This window comes from Cucumis sativus, chromosome 6, assembly GCF_000004075.3.
Source record: "Cucumis sativus cultivar 9930 chromosome 6, Cucumber_9930_V3, whole genome shotgun sequence".
In the NCBI taxonomy this organism is placed as follows: Eukaryota; Viridiplantae; Streptophyta; class Magnoliopsida; order Cucurbitales; family Cucurbitaceae; genus Cucumis; species Cucumis sativus.
The window spans coordinates 24,292,145-24,308,562 of NC_026660.2; the positions used below are offsets into that span (position 1 = coordinate 24,292,145).

The window sequence follows — 16,418 nt, forward strand, 5'->3', positions numbered from 1 at the left end:
TTCATCATTCCTCCTCACATTCTCTTCACAGTTCTTTCTTAATTATTCCTTCTCTCTCTCTCTCTCTCTTTTCCCTCAATCTCTCCAATTTATCCAATCTCGAGATCACTCTCATAAGCCTTAGCCTTGCAGAGATAGTTGTTTTTTTTCTTAATACAGATCAGTGATATATATCTTCTTCATTCTCTTCCCTAACAAGAACTCTCATATCTTCCTTTTCGTAACCCTATCTACCATTTGGAAAACACCAAAGAAATTAAACCTTCTCTTTTTCATCTCTCTCACTCAAAAAGAAGTAATTTGAGGTATTTTTTTTCATCATTTTTCTCTTATTTTGTCCTATGAACATTGTGAGATTTTTCTTTAGAATGTTATAAGTGTCATATCTTCTTCCATTGTCCCTCTCTATATCTCTCTCTTAACACCCAAAAAGAGAACTTGAGAGAGTGCCTTATTCATTATCCTCTCTCTCTCTCTCTCTCTCTTTCCCACATTCAGAAAAAGGATAGACTCTCATATGGATATATGAAGATCTTGCTTTTCTCCAATCTCTCTACCATTTAAAACAACCAAAAAGAAAAAAACCATCTCCTTCATCTCTCTCTCCAAAAAGAAGTAATCTTTGAGGAAAATCTCCAATGGGTATGAAGAATTTCTCTATTTCTCTCATTTTCTTTGCAATCCCATTAATCTTTTTCCACAAAAATAATGGAGTTTCATTAGCATCAGCTGACCAAACCCTAATCCAAAAAACATGCACAAACACTCTTTACTACAAACTTTGCATGTCATCCCTTAAATCCGACCCCGCCAGCCTCACCGCCGACACCAAAGGCCTTGCCGTCATCATGGCTTCCATCGGTGCTGCTAACGCCACCGCCACCGCCAGCTACCTCTCGTCTCAGCTCCCTACATCCTCCTCCGGTGCCGGTGCCAACAACAACAAAACAAAATTGCTGAGACAATGCTCCGAGAAATACGCATTTGCAGCTGAAGCACTTAGAGAATCTTTGAAAGATTTGGGTGATGAGACTTTTGACTATGCTTATATGCATGTTTCTGCGGCGGCGGATTATGCCAATGTTTGCCGTGATGCCTTTAAAGGGTTCCCAGCGGTGAGTTATCCGACGAAGCTTGGCCGGAGAGAAGAAGGGTTGAAGCGTATTTGCAGAGTGGTTTTGGGGATTTTGGATCTTCTTGGCTGGTGATTTTCATCAATCATTATGTTCTCTCTCTAATCATATTTTTGTTTTTCTTTTTTTTTTTACTTTTACTTTTTGCTTTTACTTTTTTTTGGGTAATAAACTTGTTTGTCTTTTTAGGTGAAACGTTGATGATGCTTTTCTTTAAGGGATTTAATGACTCCTTTATTTGTTAAAATAATTTATTTCTTCTACAGTAAGATCTCATGTGTTTGAATTAGGTTTAGTAATGACACTTTTGATGTTGTAAACTTATAGAGGATTTTATATTTTTGTCATTCTTTTTTTAAGTTTTGAGTTATGATGGATAATATATAATAGGTCGAATCAAAACCTCTTATCTATCTAAGTTGTAATATTTTTAATTTTGTATGTTCGAATTTTTTGATATCTATCCGTTTTCTTATAATATTTTATTCATATATCGAGTAAAGTTTAGTATATATGACCTTACACGTTATCGGAATTATTAATAAAACCATCACGTAATAATATTAATTTTTTAAAAGAATTTGATAAATTTTAGTGGTTAGTGAATAAAATGATAGTTGTTGTGGTTCTCTTCCCTAATCAAAGTTGAGATGGGGTTTTTGCTTTTGCTTTTAAAGTATATGAACCAAATATATCCATAGACATAAACCTAAAAAATCCAAGAGCTCAACTTGTAATTTTAGAAAGAGAAAAAAAGATGCAAAGATACATCTAATATTAGATGATAGTATGAAGGATATATAAGTGACTTTTTAATTTAAACAATGGATTAATTAAACAAACAACCTCAAAGTTAAATAATTTTAATAAATTTTAGCATTTTGTCTTACCTAATTTTCTCGTAACAACAACTGTAAATTTGTTATTCACAAAAAAAATATGACCGGGAAGATGAAAATATTTGCATACCAGGATAATAATTTGCATACAAACTCCAATGCTTAAGTCAAAAAGTGTATATGTATAGCAAATAGAGAGTTTGAGTATTAGAATGAATTTACAACTTAGATAAACAAAAATGACGGTTGAAAAAAAAAATATAACAATTAGATTTAAAAATATTTTAGTATATAGCAACATTTTTTAAAAATGACAAATATAGCAAGATCTGTCAAAGTCTATTAATGATAGGAGTCTATAACTATATTGCAAATATTGGTATATCAATGATAAACCATAAGAGTTTATTAGCGGTAAAGTCTATCACTTATAGATTTTGTTATATTTGTAATTTTTTTTTAAATATTGTTATATACTTAATTACTAGTTTCAAAATTGCTATCCACTCTAATTATCTTAAATAAAAGTTAACCTCAAAATTCCATTGTAATTATCCTAAACAAAATTTAACCTCAAAATTGTACCTTTTTAAAGTATAATATGAGTCCAAGATTTCGAATTACTTGCTTCTTTTTGTTCTAACACATATTGAATACGAGTTGAGCCTTACTTTTGCTAAAAAAATCTTAATCATCTTTGATAAAAGATTATAACTATTTCTTTAGGGTAAGATTAAGCATTAATTTGTGAGATCCAACAATACCTATGGAGCATTAATATATATAAAATAAAGGGAATACAATATTATATTGCAAAGAAATCTTCAATATAGATTTATAAATTAAATTATTTAGGAAAAGTAAAATTAATCTTCCATATATTTCCATCATTATATGGACTGTGGTTCCCACAGTTTAATTTGATATCCATAGATTCCTCGTTAATTAATTTGTTTAATAAAAAAGACAAAGAAAAAAGACACCATAGCCATAGAGAATGGGTTTATAAGGAAGTTAAATAATCTAATTGCTACTGGATTTGTGTCATCAAAAAGCAAACATTTGCATATTGATTTTGAAACTGTTCTTCCCATTATATATTACAAACCATTTCTGCCTTTTTTTGGGGACCATGTTTCATATTTATATCTGACTTAGATATAACAAATCTTGATATACTAATAATCTCCTGTTTTCTTTTTATTATTTTTAAAAATGATGGTTCAAGAGTATACAAGGTACAACGAACCAAAATTAAGAGTAAATAGTCTTACAAAATATGGTTTAAACTAAAGTTTGTATCATCAAACTGGGGTGAATCTAAGATTTTCTTTTTCAAAAAAATAATAAGCAACGTTGAGCTGTGTTATTTTAGATTCCAACCTGCAAGCTATGCCAATGTGTGAGTTGTCTGTTCATGTGATGGATTGGATCCTATGTCCAAATTCACTTTTGTAGATAACTTAACATAACTAATCATCCGGGTCAATTACCATGTTTAGTAGGGTGTTTCAATAACCCAATAACCCAAACTATCCGACCCTAATTAGAGAGTTGGATTAGTTTTTATTTTAGGTTGGGTTGAATTATATTTCTTTTATGTTTTTTTCGAGTTACATTTTTAAATTTTAAATTAGCTTAACCCAATCCGAATTTTTAATATTATTAATATATATATATATATATATTATAACTTATAAATATTATAATTCATATTATCACGAATTTTATACTACATACATTGAATTTTAATATTTAACTTTTGAGCTTTATAAAATTTTAGTTATTGTTGTAGACCAATTTAAGTCTTTTAAATTAATAAAAAAATATAACATAAAAAAAAAAAAAAAAAAAAAAAAAAAAAAAAAACTAACAATTCAACCCAACTTGAACGAGGTAGATTAGATTGGATTGAAAATCTTATTTGGATCATCTCAGTTTTCTATTTGAACAACCCAAAAATTTAGTTTGGTCCAAAAAATCTCCCTAACTCAATCAAACCAATTCGTTTACACCTATTGGTCTAGTCAAACCTTTTATTTTCTTTAATAAAAATGTATTCAAGATCAAAACAAGAATTGAAATTTCTGACCTTTGTATGGAAGATTGTCTCAATGGTTGAGTTATGTTCCTATTGGCATACTCACACCATGTTTTATGGGGTCTTCATACTCATCTCAATCCATATAGAAACTCGATAAACCTGAACTTTTTTCCAAGTAATCTAATTTAAGTATGTCAGACAAGTTTATCATCAACCAATCCTAAGATTATCAACGGTAAAAAAACAAATTAAAAAACACCAATACATGAGAGCACCTCAAAAGAAAAATCTATAAATATTTGATAAATACTGCATATTACCAAATCAGGCTTTTCATTTTAGACCTCTTCCAATAGAAATATGTAAATAAATATACTTGTGGAACGATTACCTATTGAAAACATGTTAGAAATAATTATCCGTGCTAGTTTGGAAGGGTAAAAGCAGCGAAGAACAAAGAGAAGCGAAAACTCAATATGGATATCATTGAAATCTTAATCACCCGGCAATGAGATCAAAGATGATACACCAATCATTGTAAAAATGACCATTTAAGCTACATTGGTAACCAACATTTGATCAAGCACCGCCAACATAATGCTTTTAAAATAACTCACCAAAATCTGTAGGGGTGAAAAGAATATACAGTTGGGAATATATTGTACCTTTCATGGATCAATAGCCATGGGTGTAATGCGCCTTTTGGCAGGCTTAACAGAGTTGCTAGAAGAGCTTATAGATACTTGTTTACTTGCCTTTTCAATTTCGTGTCCTCTGTTGTCAGATTCAACAAGATTGTCTCCACTTGAAGCTTTTTCAATCACCATGTTTTCTGGCTTTTCAACGCTTTTGTTTTCTTCGTGTTTCCCTTCTGCTTCTATTCTCCTATTTTCGTCGTCGTTTATAGTCACATCTGTTAAACTCATATTCTGATCGGTTGTTGTTCCTATTTGATCTTCTACATCGACTGAAAGAAAACCATGAGGAAAAATTAACCACAGACAAACTCTACTAATTTGAGAAAATATGACAGCAAGGAAGACGTAAATGCTGACCTGATAGAGCGAATGGTAATCCTAGTTCGTCATTTTCAAATTCTACCAAGGTGCAGTAACCATCTTGAGAAGATAGTGCTAAATAATGAGCATCTGCCGACCTTTTAAGAACAAGCAATTCAGCATTGAGTGACCAACTGTGATATGCCAAAGAGAGTAGCTAAGAGACAAGAGCAGGGAATTTACCACGCTACATCCGTTATGGCAGCATAGTGAAGGCCAGCCATGATGGCTAGTGGCACAGCACTTTCGGTGTCATATATGTACAAAGAATTTAAAGTTGCTACGGCAAAAATCACCCGATGTGGAAGCTTAAAGAACCCAGCTGCATAATTCATGATACAAAAATTGAAGTTTAACATTTTTTTCCAACCAATAAAATTGTGAATAAAAACTAATAACGTAATGAATAAAATATGCTAAACCATCATCTAAGCACCTGAATTTAATCCTCTAAGTTTAAAAAGCTTTGGACAAAAGCATACTGCTACAACCGGCTTGCTGGCGCCAGGGAGCTGAATAGCAGGTCTGATCAGAAAAATAATAGAAATTCAAGAAGGTAAGTTCTTCATTGTTGAATCTTTCCAAGTATACCACTACGCTTGTAATGTAATTTGGCTCGGCTATAACAAAAGTTGAACTAACAATGACAATAACGATGCAGGATATCACTATTGTATTGCTTCATCATGATTACCATTATTATCAAACTAGAAGTAACAAAGAATTGAGTCTTGCCTCGAGAGATCCTTTCTAGAAAATATATAGGCTGTATTTACCGGTTCAGATGCTGGCGACATTTTACTAATACCTGAAAAGTGAAGGGCAGCAATTTATCAAAAGTTTACACAGAAAAAAAAGAACCGTGCACCCAGGAGAAACAAGAGGTTCTAGGAAGGAAAAATGTAAATGATACTTTCCTAATATGCTATATATAGTAAGAAATGCAAGCTGCTCAACTCGTCCCTCTAGACTACTAAGGAAACTCCACGTGTCCCACATTTTAATTGTTTCCCTGTAGGCACCTAATGAATTGAAAGACTTTACTCCAACAAAAGGAGAGGGAACAGATGAGCACAAAGTAATCGATAACCTTGGACACCTTACAAACAGCAGGTTGGGAAAAAACAAAAACAGAATAACAGAATGAAATGGAACCAACAAAGTTCCTGTACACTGGCGATCTCAGGAAATGGATAATCATCCTATTTGCATTTTGGCGTTTATCTAAACAGAAATAACTTGAGAACTATTTTTCAGTAGAGGTACCCAATCCAACCCAGCATGTGGCTACCAAGCCCAACCAAAGGCCTATTTTCGATCATCCATTTAATATCTTGGCAATGTTAACTGGAAAGACAAAATTAACTAGATAGTTCATGAGGACCAAACCACATTCCCAATGGGAACCTCACAACATCTCTAGGATTAGTGGATGATCTACTACATTCAATAGAATTATCAATCAAGTTAATAAGGAAATATAATATGGTGTGATAAATGCACCAAAAAGCTGCTCCAAACAATAAGAAAGGTCCATCAAGTCAGGACAATAATTTTCCTATCATCGTAGAAAGGTGATAAATAGCATTTGACGTCTAACCTAACCGTTACCTGCAGGCACGAGTAGAAAAGATCCATCAGGTGACCAGGCTAACCTTCGGAAGAAAGATGGCAATGTCTCGTCATGAAAGAGATGGTTTCTGGCAGACTGCAATGTTGAGTATAGATGACACTGTCAATACAGGTAATATCAATATACTAACTGCTTGAACAACTGGAATACTCTTGACATTTTCTACCTTAGAATCATCAACTGCAACATTTTCTGCCTTAGTAATGACATGCTGGCAAACATAAGTCATTTTCTCACTGTTTTTTACTTTTGTTGGGGGTTTATAGGCATAGATTCTGCAACTTCTATCCGAACTCAGAGAAGCAGCATACTTTCCCAGTGGGTCCAATGCTACACCTTGAACATAGTGCAAATGGGCATCTAAAATCTGCTGTACGGATCCTGAAGAACATAGAGAAGAAACATAGCTAAATGGCTAATAAAGAAAATAAGTTGAATTCTAGAAATGGTTAATAAAGCAAATAAGCATAATTTTCTTTTTATTCTGTTCAACCTTTGCTTACATCCCATATGATGCAAGAATTATCTACAGATCCAGATATTAAATATGCACCATCATGGGACCACTGTAGGTCCAGCACATCCTTCCGGTGAAATCTAGCAAATAAACAGAACACAACAATTAGTGGAAATTCGTGCAAGAGAACAATGACTACGAAATGTCCCTACAATTTCAACTTAAATCTGGTCTACTAGGTACGGTATTCTCACGGGACATCTATTTAACCTACTATATTTTGTAGCCAAGTTAATTGATAGAGTATTAAGCCATAGGTAGGTAGTCAGAAAGAATTAAACTCACGCTCTCTAAATCTTTTGTCATTTACATTAGTTCTTACCGACCACTAGATTGATACACGTGGTTGGTAAATATAGTCTACCAGGTGTTTTCAAGTCAAATTTTAAACTTCATGGCCTCCTAACAAGTTAAAATAGGGTAGGAAACCCCTTGGTAACATTTTACTTGATTTTGAAGCACTTTTGTAACTATTCACTTAGTAATGTTTTACTAGAAACAGCCTTACGATAATGTCTTGAGGACCTTCCAAGACTGGCCACTTTCCACATGGTGCAATTTCCATATGATAAGCTCGCCTCCTATAAGAAACGAAAACTAAAATATAAGGACTTAAATCTCCAAGGATTTAGTCACTGGCTCAAATATGTACTGAAAACACCAGCTGCAATTAGGGAAAGTACTACCATCGGCACCAGAGGCAAGCTGTTCTCCTGCAAAAGATAACGAGCATTAACTTCTAACTTTGGTGTAAGAAAAGCACACAAGCAAATACAAGATTGGAAGGGTGATGCTAATAGTACCACAAAATATGTTGGTTCATACCACCACTCCAACTCCTTAGTCTTTAGTACTAAAGAAAAAAAAACTAAAACGCCTTTTTGCAAAAGCGCTAAATTGACCAAAAAAAAACCTTTAATGTAGAATACGGAGATTATGGGCATTACAATGTGGGCATCGAAGTGTGGTGGATACTTAAGGTTAAGGGCACAAGTCACTTGCGTGAAAACCAGCAATCTTTTCCTTCCATGGCTTAAATCTTGTTTCCTAAAGTGAAACGACCCTTATAAGGGTAAGGAATGCCAATAGATACCTCTTCTGGGGTTATATTAGTTAAAATGAATAATGGGATTTCCAGTGTCAGATACATGGTGATGGGATGAATGAAGTAGGTGAATGGTTAGATATTTGTGTAATGTAGTTAATAATAGTTTAGTTGTTAATTTTAAAATAGTCAGTGTTTAACTATTATTATAGATTTAATTAGTTATTTAAAACAAAGCTATAATTATACACTTCTAGGGTTGTATGGGGTGCTTTTTGAAAAAACATATGTTTAAATAGAACTTTGTTCAAGAGAGTTGTCCCTCAACTCTAAGGGATGGATTTCTCTCGTTTGGTAGTGGATTTGGCATAATCTCAAACTCGCTGCACCATATGGGCTTCTTTGATTTCAAGAGACCTTACACTACTCAGCCTCGTGTTGAAGTGGCTTAAACAAAGATCTTCATCGCTACACCACCAACTTAGCTAACTGAGATTGGATTAGTTAGTAAATACCTCTTTTTGGCCGGCATGCCTTAAACAGCCTAATCTCCAACGTTCCTGGAATCATAATCAGCCAGATTCTTCCAAGGCATTTGAAAGGTTATACGTTCAAAGACTGGGAATGACTCATATATTAAGCTGATGGTTTACAGAGGGGATATTACTTTTTGTAGCACTAATTAACAAAAGCTCAGATCCTAAAATTTTTACAAAAACATAGCTCAATCTTGATGCAAAATATTGAAATATACCAAACAAAGTGCTAATATTCAACAAAAAGAATTAACGAAATGCACTAGCTTCATCAAACTAAACGTGATGTCGAGTAACCGAGAAACATTTTACATACCAGAAGGTGAGAAACGAAGGCTATTAACAGCAGAACCATGGTAAGAAAGGCTGGTTTGATAAGTAGCACCAGGGACCTTTTTCTGCTCTTCCCCTGAATTTAATAACCAAAGCTGGAGGAATCAAGGGTAACAGTTAGTCCATTGCTATACAAACAAATCCTGGGCTAAGATTGACCAAAAGGAGAAATAAAGCTAATAACTGAAGTTGGGCAGCCTAATTACATAAAAAATAAAAATCAGAAGCGAAAAGGGAAAGGGAAACAGAATGAAGACCTTGATATCGAAATCGGCACCGCCAGTTGCGAGGAGACCTGAAATTGGATGGAAATCAAGAGTGAGCACTGGCTTTGAGTCGTGCCAGCTGATCTGAAGCGTCCCACCCTTCATTTCTTTGTACTGATTCGAATTTAGAAGGACGAAGTGAGTAATCTGTGGAGAAATTTTAGGGTTAAAGTGAAGAAGCAAAGAAGAAATGGCAGGTTGTGAAAATTTGGCGCCCTTTTCAATGGGGCCGTGTCCAAATGTTACGATCGCGCCCAAATTGGCGCCTTTTTGGAAAGATTAAGTTAAGTTCGAATCAAAACATTAACTACCAACTCAGTCAACAATATAACTTAGGGCCTTAGGCCATCTTTCCAATCAAACTCTTTCACTCCTAATTTTAAAAATGGCCCATTATTTACTTGTGTCATGCACGGTTACTTATATATGAAGTTTACGTCTAAACTTTTAAACAAAAACTACAATTTGATTGATCTATAAAACGTGATTGATTTAATTATGTCTGAAAATTAGTTCATATCACGTTATTGTTACTGTTATGATCACCATTATAATTATTTTTGAAAATTTTTTGTAGCATATTTAATGTTGCCGTTTATTGTCATGGTTAATGGTAAATTTGACAAAATTTATAGTTTTAGGTAAATACGATTAGAAGTAATTCATAGTTATATAGATAGTTGTGGCCATTACAATTAATCGGTTCTGTTTCAAAAAGTACGAAGAATATAATATTAATAATATAATGTTAGAATATTAATTTTATATCTTTTAGTAAGGTTTTTTATTTTATAAAAACAATATTTTTGGACTAATATATGTTCGGATGGTAAGTTCATTTTCTTAAATTTTAAAACAATGTAATGCGACACTTTAGTGTTTTTATATATATATATAAATCATTTGGTGATGAGTTAATGTTTCTATCGTATAAATGAGAGGATTGATATATTGACGATGTTGTGCTCTCTCATTTTTATGTATAATGTGTTATTCATTTTCTACATTTTATTCGTTCAATTGTACGATGATGGTTTTAACTATTTTTTCAATATTTCAAACTATAATTGATTTTGATTGTTATCGGTAGAAGCTTAAAAGTTTAAATCTTATTGAGGAGCATCTTCAATATTCAAAATTTAGAATGTGAATAGAATGGTGAAAAACATTGTTCGTTAAAATTTTGGAACAACGAAGAGCATATCATTTCTTTTAAACGGTCATCTAAGCAACAACATAACTAAATATGAGAATAATAATAGAATTGAAGTGGGAGAGGAAGGAGAATTTAGTTTTTAGTTTTTCTCCTTTTTTAACATGAACAACCCATAGTTGGTCTTTAATTTGTTGTACGATACCACATCACATCATCTCAAGTAGCTATATATATCTATATATATATATATATATATATATATATATATATATATATATATATATATAAATGAACGTGTTAACTTCAATATCAAAATGAATAGTTTTCATTCCTACAATGAAATGAAATTATATTGCACAGTATATTTTAAAATTTATAGACTATATCGACCTATTCTCCATAAATTTCATGAACTAATAGTACATAAATTGTGCCCCTATTTTTTTACCGTTTGATATCAGCAATCGACAGCGCTACATTATTATATAAACGATTACAGAAGAATGTGACATTATGACTAACAACACGTGTTTTATTAACAGCTCTATTTATCAACGAAAATAAGTTTTAAAATCTTAAGAAAACAATAATTTTTTAATCAAAAGTTAATCGTCAATGAATTTAAGTGAGTAATAATTGATGAAAAATTGTAAAAAACAGAACATTTGATAAAATATTTACACTTCATAAAAACATCAAATTCAATCAATTTTATCTTTTAATGGTTTTGTTCTACTGGTGTAAATAATTTGTCAATTTTTTTATATTTTTTTAATAAATTGCATAGTTAAATAATGAGTAGAAGTGTTTTTTTTTTTTTGTCAAATTAATGTTTTGTATTGTTTATGGAATATAATATTATTTCACCGTGTAAATTCAATAATATGTTTTAGAGTAACTTTAAATGTGATAAAAGCAAATTCAATCTTTTCAACGGATTCATTTGAAAATACGTAGTGTAATCTCATAAATATGGTCGAGTACTCGAACTTTGAAGAGCTTTAGACACGCTATGTCCCAATTCACTATTAACGTACCAAAATTAGTGACATAAAACAATATATTTATTGTTCTTATTCTCCTCCCACACCTTCAAACTTCACTTTCCATATTCTAATAATGAGAATCATCCCTTTATTATCGTGTATAGTGTGAATATAGACACATGTGATTTGTTAGGATGAAATTTCAAGTAACATAGCTATATGTACATTTACCGTAATGTGTTGTAGTTTAGCCATTTCAACATCTTATCTAATTTTAAAATATTACAAGTCACCAACATTAGAAAAATATATACTTACAAAAGCAAAACTATACCATCAACAAAGCATTTGGAAATGATTTTGCATTACACCTTTAATCACTCCAAGACATTTAGTGACTTAAAATTATTTCGGTAATTTTACACTTTTAAATGTAAATTTTACTTTATTAAATTAAAAAAATCGAAGTAAAAGTTGTAAAAAATATCATGAAAAAGTATAGTGATAGTTTCAATTATACGAATAATCACAAACTTTTAATTGTAAAAATTGGGCAGTTTAACTTCTACTTATATTAAAATTTGACTCTCGAGTTACACTAGCTATAGAAATTAATTAGACTCCCAAATAGAAAAAAGAAAAAACTTATACAATTGTTACAACTATTGAAAATTCAAATTTAACATTTTTATAAGTTCGAGGTATAAATATATCCTAATGTCACCATACTTTAAGAGTAGCTCTTGCAATTTGTTCAAACACATATCACATAATAATGTTTAAAATGACAAAAATAATTTTAACCATTCTAAAATCACTCCTAACATATTCAAAGAGAAAGTTGCACTCAACGACAATATGATATTAAAATTGTAATGTTCCACATTTTTTTCCTTTTATACATATATATGTCATTTTTTAATGTATCAAGTTAATCCGTCCTTTTTTTTTCATACCTTTCATAGATTAGACTTGTTTAATTTTTTTTGTTATGGAAGATTAATATCTCTACCATACCATATGAACCTATTTTTTAAAACTTATTTTCTTAAATCATACTATATAGTATTATAAAGTTTTGGGTAGAAAAGAGAGAGAGATGATGAGAGAGAAGCATGAAGAAAAAAAAGAAAGTAATGATATTAAAGAGGACCTCACGTCAGTGTTAATTCCAGGAAGAAGAGTCGGCCAAACAAACTTTCCTGCCAAACATCAACACTCCAAATGATATATCCCATTTTAATACACACATATTATATATATCATATATTATATATGCTCCTATACGTAACGCTTAGCTAATACTAATCATTATTTCACCACTTTTTATGCACCTCCTCCCTATTACCTCAACAATATCTTTCACATACCATATTACTTCTCTATTTTTCTATTTATTACTTTTCATATTTTCAATCCAAAATTATTAATAATGTGTTTTCCCACATTTTTTATTTGTATATTTAATGACTCTTGATAGTGTATTTTCTATCCAAATGTGAGGCTTTTGTTTTCTTCCGTTCATTACTACAAGCTATGAAAATTTGAATCTTAAATATGGAAGAAGCAAATGTTTGTTGAGGAGTAATTTTGAAATTACTAAAATTACTTTTGATTCAAAATTATGTATCTTTAATCACTTAAATATACTTTATTATTTGATTTTAAACTTTTAAATGTGATTTTTATGTCACAAAAAATTGATTTAAGTGCTAATAACTTGTTTGGATGGATTAGAAGAAAATTGTTTTAAAAATTTTTATTTTTATTAAACACTTTTTTATAGAAATTTTTAGTATAAAATTTGAAAATGCCTCAAAACTTATTTAAAATGGTTAATAATATTTTTTTAAAAAAAGATTTACTTACTTTGAAAACTAAACACACTCCAAAAGTTGATTAAATTTGGAGTATTTTAGAGTTATTTTAACTATTTTAGAATTACTAAAAAAACTTTGACTCAATTTCAACCTTTTCTTTGGTCAACAAGGTTTGAATGTATTTGAGAGAGATTAGATTTTACACTAAATTATATTCAAATGGATGCCATATATATACTTAATTAATTAATTATGCTTAGTAATCTTTTTAAGATACAATTACAACCATATTAATTTAACCACTGCTCTAACTAATTAGTAATAATTACTCATTACCATGTAATTATTTAAGTAAATTAGATATATTTTAATTATCTCACCATCCTGTTGGTGTAATAGCAGGAGTATTTTCCATGGAAGTGGACGAGGAGGTTGAACCATTAGCCTTATTGAATGGAAAATGCCACCCTCCTCCGCCGCCAGCGGTGGTGGCTCCACCGCTGGTGCTTGGCTGTTGCGGCGGTTGACTTGACTGTAGCAACCGGATTTGTCTCTTCAAGAACTTAACATAGCGAATGGCTTCATCCAACATTGAAGCTGTGTCCATCTTTGTCCCTCCAGGCACGAGCCTTTGAAGAATCCTGATCTTTTCGCTAATCCTCTCTCGTCGAAGACGAGCCGCGATGCTTTGGGGGTCATCACTAATCCGCACGTTTCGTCGCTTAGGCTTCCGAATGGTTGACGGGTCGATGTCCACCGGCTGCATTGCTGCAATCTTATACATCATCTCCTTCATCGCACCTAACTCTTCTTCCGGCTCTTCTTCATCATCACCTGTTCCAGAACTTGGAGTACCTATAAAAAAAAGATATATAAACCAATTAAATCAAATAAAGTTGGTGATGGGTCGTTGTGTGTTCAAACTCCTGTAATGTATACTTTATAGACATACTGTAGCCTATTACAAAATGGGTGGAGGAGGTGGGGAGTTGTTGATCGTGATGATCAGAGAGTTGAAAAGGCAAAAACGACGGCCAAATAGAATCAAGATCATGAACGTGGTGATGATGGTGAAGGATATGGTGGTCATCCATGGCGGAGCGATCGAGATGAGGAGGAGGGTTTGAGAGGTGATGGGGGTCCATGGAGGGAGGGTGATGGGGGTGAAGAAAAACTAGGGTATGGGGTTGAAGAGATGAAATGAAAGTAATAGGTGGAGTTTTGAAGGGAAAAAAAAAAAAGTTAAAAGAAGAAAATATAAGACTAGTTGTATTGATTCTATAAAAAGTGTTTGATTTTGTTAAGAGCAAAAGAAATGAAAAATGGAAAAATATTTGGATGGGCAAAGAGGAAAAAAAGAGTGATCTAGGGTTAACATTATTTTCTAATTTCTAATTTTGGAAGATTTTTCCCCCAAGGAATTGCCCCTAGTAATCAAAGCCTTTACAGAGGGCTTTGCCTTATTCTTTTCATCTTCTGAAACCCCATTTGCTTTGCTTTCTTTTATCATTTCCTTTTTAAGTATCAAATAAAAATTATAATACTCTATGTATTAAGGTTAAATTTCAAATTTCACACACACACACATATATATATAGTATGTTGAAGAATATTATTGCATCCTAAAGATATGTAGCCTTTATATTTTTTCAAGTGTGATCACATATTAAATTAATCTCTCAACAATTTTTTTTTTTTTAGAGAATTGCAAATATAGTAATAAATATTGTTCTTAAATTATATTATAATGCAAAATATTTTCAGTCAGACTAATAGTTAAGCTATATATTTGACTATTAGTCATGAGATTAAACTAATTAAGAGCTCCCAAGTAGTTCGTGATGATGTTTCATTAATGTTACATTAAATTAAAGTGGTCCCACTAACCCTTTTTTAAGCACATAAAGATTATAAACGCTGGAATAATAATAAAACAATAATACCTATTTCATTTGTATTTGGTAAGTTGTTAATTAGGGTGTATTTTATTTTCTTTTTCTTGTGAGGAAAATAAACTATTAGCTTTAGCTAAAAATCACATTTTATTTTCAAATGTATAAGATTGTTCTAGCAGTATCAGATTACTTACAAGCCGTAAATCTTATCGATTCTTCAAGAGAATTTAAGTATGGCAAAACATTGGATCAAAGAAAATATAAGAAATGAAGGTAAAAGTTCCAAAACTATTCATATTACTTTTGGTAGTAATTGTGAGAAAAACACGCCATATGGCCCAAACAAATAGAGTATTAATGTTGATTGATATCAATATATTACTCTACTACATGGATTATCAATAAACTTTGTAAGGTTGTGTGTAAATATATAGCTACGATGATGTCTCAGTAAAGTATAAAAAAACTTAGATATATTTAGATTGAGCGTTATTGTTCGGTTTATATATGTATAGTATAACTTATTCTATTCCAACAATTTTCAATATTAAACCCTCTCTTTCGTTGCTTTCATATTTCACGGTTTCATTTTCACTAGATCTTCACATGTTTTCAATAATTATGATTTTCTTCAAACAATTCCAACATGCCACGACTTTGTTTTCTTTCTAATAATTAATTTCATGTGCTTTTTTTTTGTTGGTTTTTAAAATGTTTTTATGATCCCAAGAACCAAAGCAGAGCAAGAAATTGAGGTTGAATTTTGCATCAGCCACCGTGTGGGAGCATGTTTTCTTATGTCATTCTTTTGTGTATCCGTACAACACAGTTTGATGGCAACCTTCCTTTTGTTAGAAATTTACACTTTTTTCTTTTTGGATTTTTTTGTTTGATATATTATTGTTTATTTGATTTGATTTTTTATTATAATTATTATTATTTAGATGTACAAGTTTGCGCATGCCCTAATGCAATCATTTTAGGGTTTTCAGAATCAGAACCTCCATTTTTAGGCATAGCTAGGGTTTTATATTTTCATTATACTCAAACACACAATACTTCTTATACATTAAAAGCCTAACAATTAAATGTGTATGGGTTTTACTTTTTGTAGTGACTTCATTTCTTCATTAGCTTCCAAAAGTCTACATGTTTCA

The 16,418-nt window shown here is 31.5% G+C and overlaps 3 protein-coding genes across 3 annotated transcripts; 1 reads left to right on the top strand and 2 right to left on the bottom strand.

Moving 5' to 3' along the window:
- On the top strand, positions 1 to 1,546 carry LOC101222740 (cell wall / vacuolar inhibitor of fructosidase 2). The gene has a single exon (XM_004148602.3). It carries the CDS (start codon positions 639 to 641, stop codon positions 1,206 to 1,208), a length of 570 nt encoding a protein of 189 aa, XP_004148650.1. The 5' UTR covers positions 1 to 638; the 3' UTR covers positions 1,209 to 1,546.
- Positions 1,547 to 4,476: 2,930 nt separating this feature from the next.
- Positions 4,477 to 9,635, bottom strand: LOC101222502 (chromatin assembly factor 1 subunit FAS2). The gene is made up of 12 exons (XM_011659452.2): positions 9,396 to 9,635; positions 9,122 to 9,233; positions 7,911 to 7,937; positions 7,733 to 7,805; positions 7,201 to 7,304; positions 6,874 to 7,088; positions 6,686 to 6,782; positions 5,810 to 5,882; positions 5,511 to 5,599; positions 5,258 to 5,396; positions 5,072 to 5,172; positions 4,477 to 4,983 (listed from the first exon to the last, which is right to left on the bottom strand). The coding sequence occupies exons 1-12, from the start codon at positions 9,507 to 9,509 to the stop codon at positions 4,685 to 4,687; spliced, it is 1,443 nt and encodes a 480-aa protein (XP_011657754.1). The 5' UTR covers positions 9,510 to 9,635; the 3' UTR covers positions 4,477 to 4,684.
- A 2,425-nt stretch (positions 9,636 to 12,060) lies between these two features.
- On the bottom strand, positions 12,061 to 14,726 carry LOC101222266 (transcription factor HEC3). Its single transcript, XM_004148600.3, has 3 exons — positions 14,319 to 14,726; positions 13,747 to 14,221; positions 12,061 to 12,748 (listed from the first exon to the last, which is right to left on the bottom strand). Exons 1-3 carry the CDS (start codon positions 14,509 to 14,511, stop codon positions 12,712 to 12,714), a joined length of 705 nt encoding a protein of 234 aa, XP_004148648.2. The 5' UTR covers positions 14,512 to 14,726; the 3' UTR covers positions 12,061 to 12,711.
- Between the last annotated feature and the right edge of the window lie 1,692 nt (positions 14,727 to 16,418).

What these genes read in the sequence shown, in the direction of transcription:
- LOC101222740 (XM_004148602.3), top strand. Translation starts at nt 639, where the DNA reads ATGGGTATGAAGAATTTCTCTATTTCTCTCATTTTCTTTGCAATCCCA.
- LOC101222502 (XM_011659452.2), bottom strand. Translation starts at nt 9,509, where the DNA reads ATGAAGGGTGGGACGCTTCAGATCAGCTGGCACGACTCAAAGCCAGTG. An exon ending in GCTTGCCTCTGGTGCCGATG is followed by an intron (nt 7,806 to 7,910) that starts GTAGTACTTTCC and finishes CGTTTCTTATAG; the next exon opens with GAGGCGAGCTTATCATATGG. An exon ending in TCTAGAAAGGATCTCTCGAG is followed by an intron (nt 5,600 to 5,809) that starts GCAAGACTCAAT and finishes TTTTCTGATCAG; the next exon opens with ACCTGCTATTCAGCTCCCTG.
- LOC101222266 (XM_004148600.3), bottom strand. Translation starts at nt 14,511, where the DNA reads ATGGACCCCCATCACCTCTCAAACCCTCCTCCTCATCTCGATCGCTCC. An exon ending in CCATTTTGTAATAGGCTACA is followed by an intron (nt 14,222 to 14,318) that starts GTATGTCTATAA and finishes TTTTTTTTATAG; the next exon opens with GTACTCCAAGTTCTGGAACA. An exon ending in GCTATTACACCAACAGGATG is followed by an intron (nt 12,749 to 13,746) that starts GTGAGATAATTA and finishes GATGTTTGGCAG; the next exon opens with GAAAGTTTGTTTGGCCGACT.